The 1967-nt window shown below is 43.9% G+C and overlaps 1 protein-coding gene across 1 annotated transcript; it reads left to right on the top strand.

Annotated features, from left to right (window-relative positions):
* Positions 1-214: 214 nt before the first annotated feature.
* On the top strand, positions 215-1737 carry LOC112075681 (cortexin domain-containing 1 protein). The gene has a single exon (XM_024142636.2). It carries the CDS (start codon positions 297-299, stop codon positions 477-479), a length of 183 nt encoding a protein of 60 aa, XP_023998404.1. The 5' UTR covers positions 215-296; the 3' UTR covers positions 480-1737.
* Positions 1738-1967: the final 230 nt, after the last annotated feature.

The following is a 1967-nucleotide window of genomic DNA, read 5'->3' as shown; positions in this document are numbered from 1 at the left end:
TTACATTTGTGTGTATAAGGTGTCATTGTGAATTTGCTAGATTTACTTGTTAGATATTACTGCACTGTCTAGACTAGAAGTACAAGCATGTCGCTACACTCGCATTAACATCTGCTAACCATGTGTATGTGATCAATAACATTTGATTTGATTTGAGAAACGACAGTCTATCATTACTTTAAGACATGAAAGTCAGTCAATCCGAAATCCATTCTCAGGATGGTAGAGGTGTGTGTGTGTGCGGCGGAGGACAAGGACAACATAGAGACCCAACGACAGCAGCAGCAGCAGCAGGCATGGAGGAGGGGGCCACTCCCGACCCAGAGTTTGTGGACGTGGACCAGGGCATGACGCTGGCCTGTGTGGCCTTCCTCTGCCTTCTCCTGGTGGCCATGATCATCCGCTGTGCCCGGGTCATCATGGACCCCTACAGCGCTATACCCACSTCCACCTGGGAGGAGCAGCACCTGGATGACTAGCGGGGAACAAGCTGTGCTGTTACACATATAGCCACACCTGTGAGGGTGCAGACGCACAGGCACGCAGGGACATGCACATGAACGCAAGCGTGGGTAAACACGCACACGCACAAACGAAAGYAGAGGAGAAGAGAGGAGAGCTTGACCAGAGAGGAGAGTAGAAGAGAGGAGAAGAGAGTTATGGTCCCAAACAGTAACACTGCCTGTCAACACATCTATTGTCTGGTATCAGTCAGTACTTGAGAAGCGCTGGACTGGGTGACAATCAACCATGGTCTGGACGCGTTACAGTCTGTGTCTACACCTTCACCCTGTAAACTGCTTCCTGTACACACTAGGCAATACTGGTCATGATGATGATGAAGGGAAAGACTATTTAGTACTTTAGGACTTTTTTCAGTTAATTTATTGATCTTACAAAAYCATCTGAAGTTTTGTACATTTTATATGGAAAATAACAATGACTTTGTCTACATAATAYTATTMCTKATGAAACAGGGCCTGTGTTTTTCAGCTTATCGACTAATAAGGCTCAGAGAAACTTTATCCATGCGTCTTGTCTGAAAATGTTTGTCAGGCAACAGCATGGCAAAGCAGTGGGGAATTAATGTCATCTGTTACAGTCTATACACACACACACACACACACACACACACACACACACACACACACACACACATGCCCACCAAACTGTAGAGCAGGCACCTCACTCCAATAACTTGTGGCTCATAGCAATGAACTATCATCCCCAGCCTTGTCCTCTTCCAGTCATATATCATCCTTGTTTGCGGCTGCTATCTGCCCATTAGCTTGAGCACAAAACGGTTATGTTGGTCTAGTATTTCTATGTTCTGTTATGATGACTTATGTCTCTAGCCAGTGCATTTATTACTTGTGAAACGATTGTCTTGCATGTTATGAAGTGCCTCAGCTGACACCACAGAATAGCCAAGTTRGGCTGAATTCKWAATCAACTCCTCCCCTCTATTCTATAGAAAGGTGTGAGCAATAGGGTGAATATTCCTCCTAGCCAATCAGAAGGCAAGATGAAGCAAGGCAATCASCATGATATGTGATTTAACCTGTCCGATGCGTTCATCGGRGCAAAGGGGGTAGAGGGGCTAGGGACTAGGGTCGGTTTGGATTTGAGCAGATTATTGACAAGCGTTAACTGGCAAATTAGCGGCAGGTYARGATTTGATATGAACCCAGATTGTGCTACATTTAGCCTGTCTATAATAAAGATGATTATGAATGACAAAAAKCCTCTTTTGGATGAGCGAGTTGTCTTGGTGTGAGATTGTAATTAGCTGTAAATGAAAACCTAACGGAATCTAATCTTACATGATCTCGTACACGTAATTGGGTCGTGTGGAAAGCCTGATGATATGAACAGCTGCTGTTTTTTATAATGTGTATGGTAATATAATTCATACATCATTTATTGTCACCCTGCCATTTTAAAACTAAAGATGGCTACTGTAATAT

This window comes from Salvelinus sp. IW2-2015, unplaced genomic scaffold (genome assembly GCF_002910315.2).
Source record: "Salvelinus sp. IW2-2015 unplaced genomic scaffold, ASM291031v2 Un_scaffold3336, whole genome shotgun sequence".
In the NCBI taxonomy this organism is placed as follows: Eukaryota; Metazoa; Chordata; class Actinopteri; order Salmoniformes; family Salmonidae; genus Salvelinus; species Salvelinus sp. IW2-2015.
Note: the sequence above shows the minus strand (reverse complement) of the source record. Positions and strands in the feature narration are given on the sequence as shown.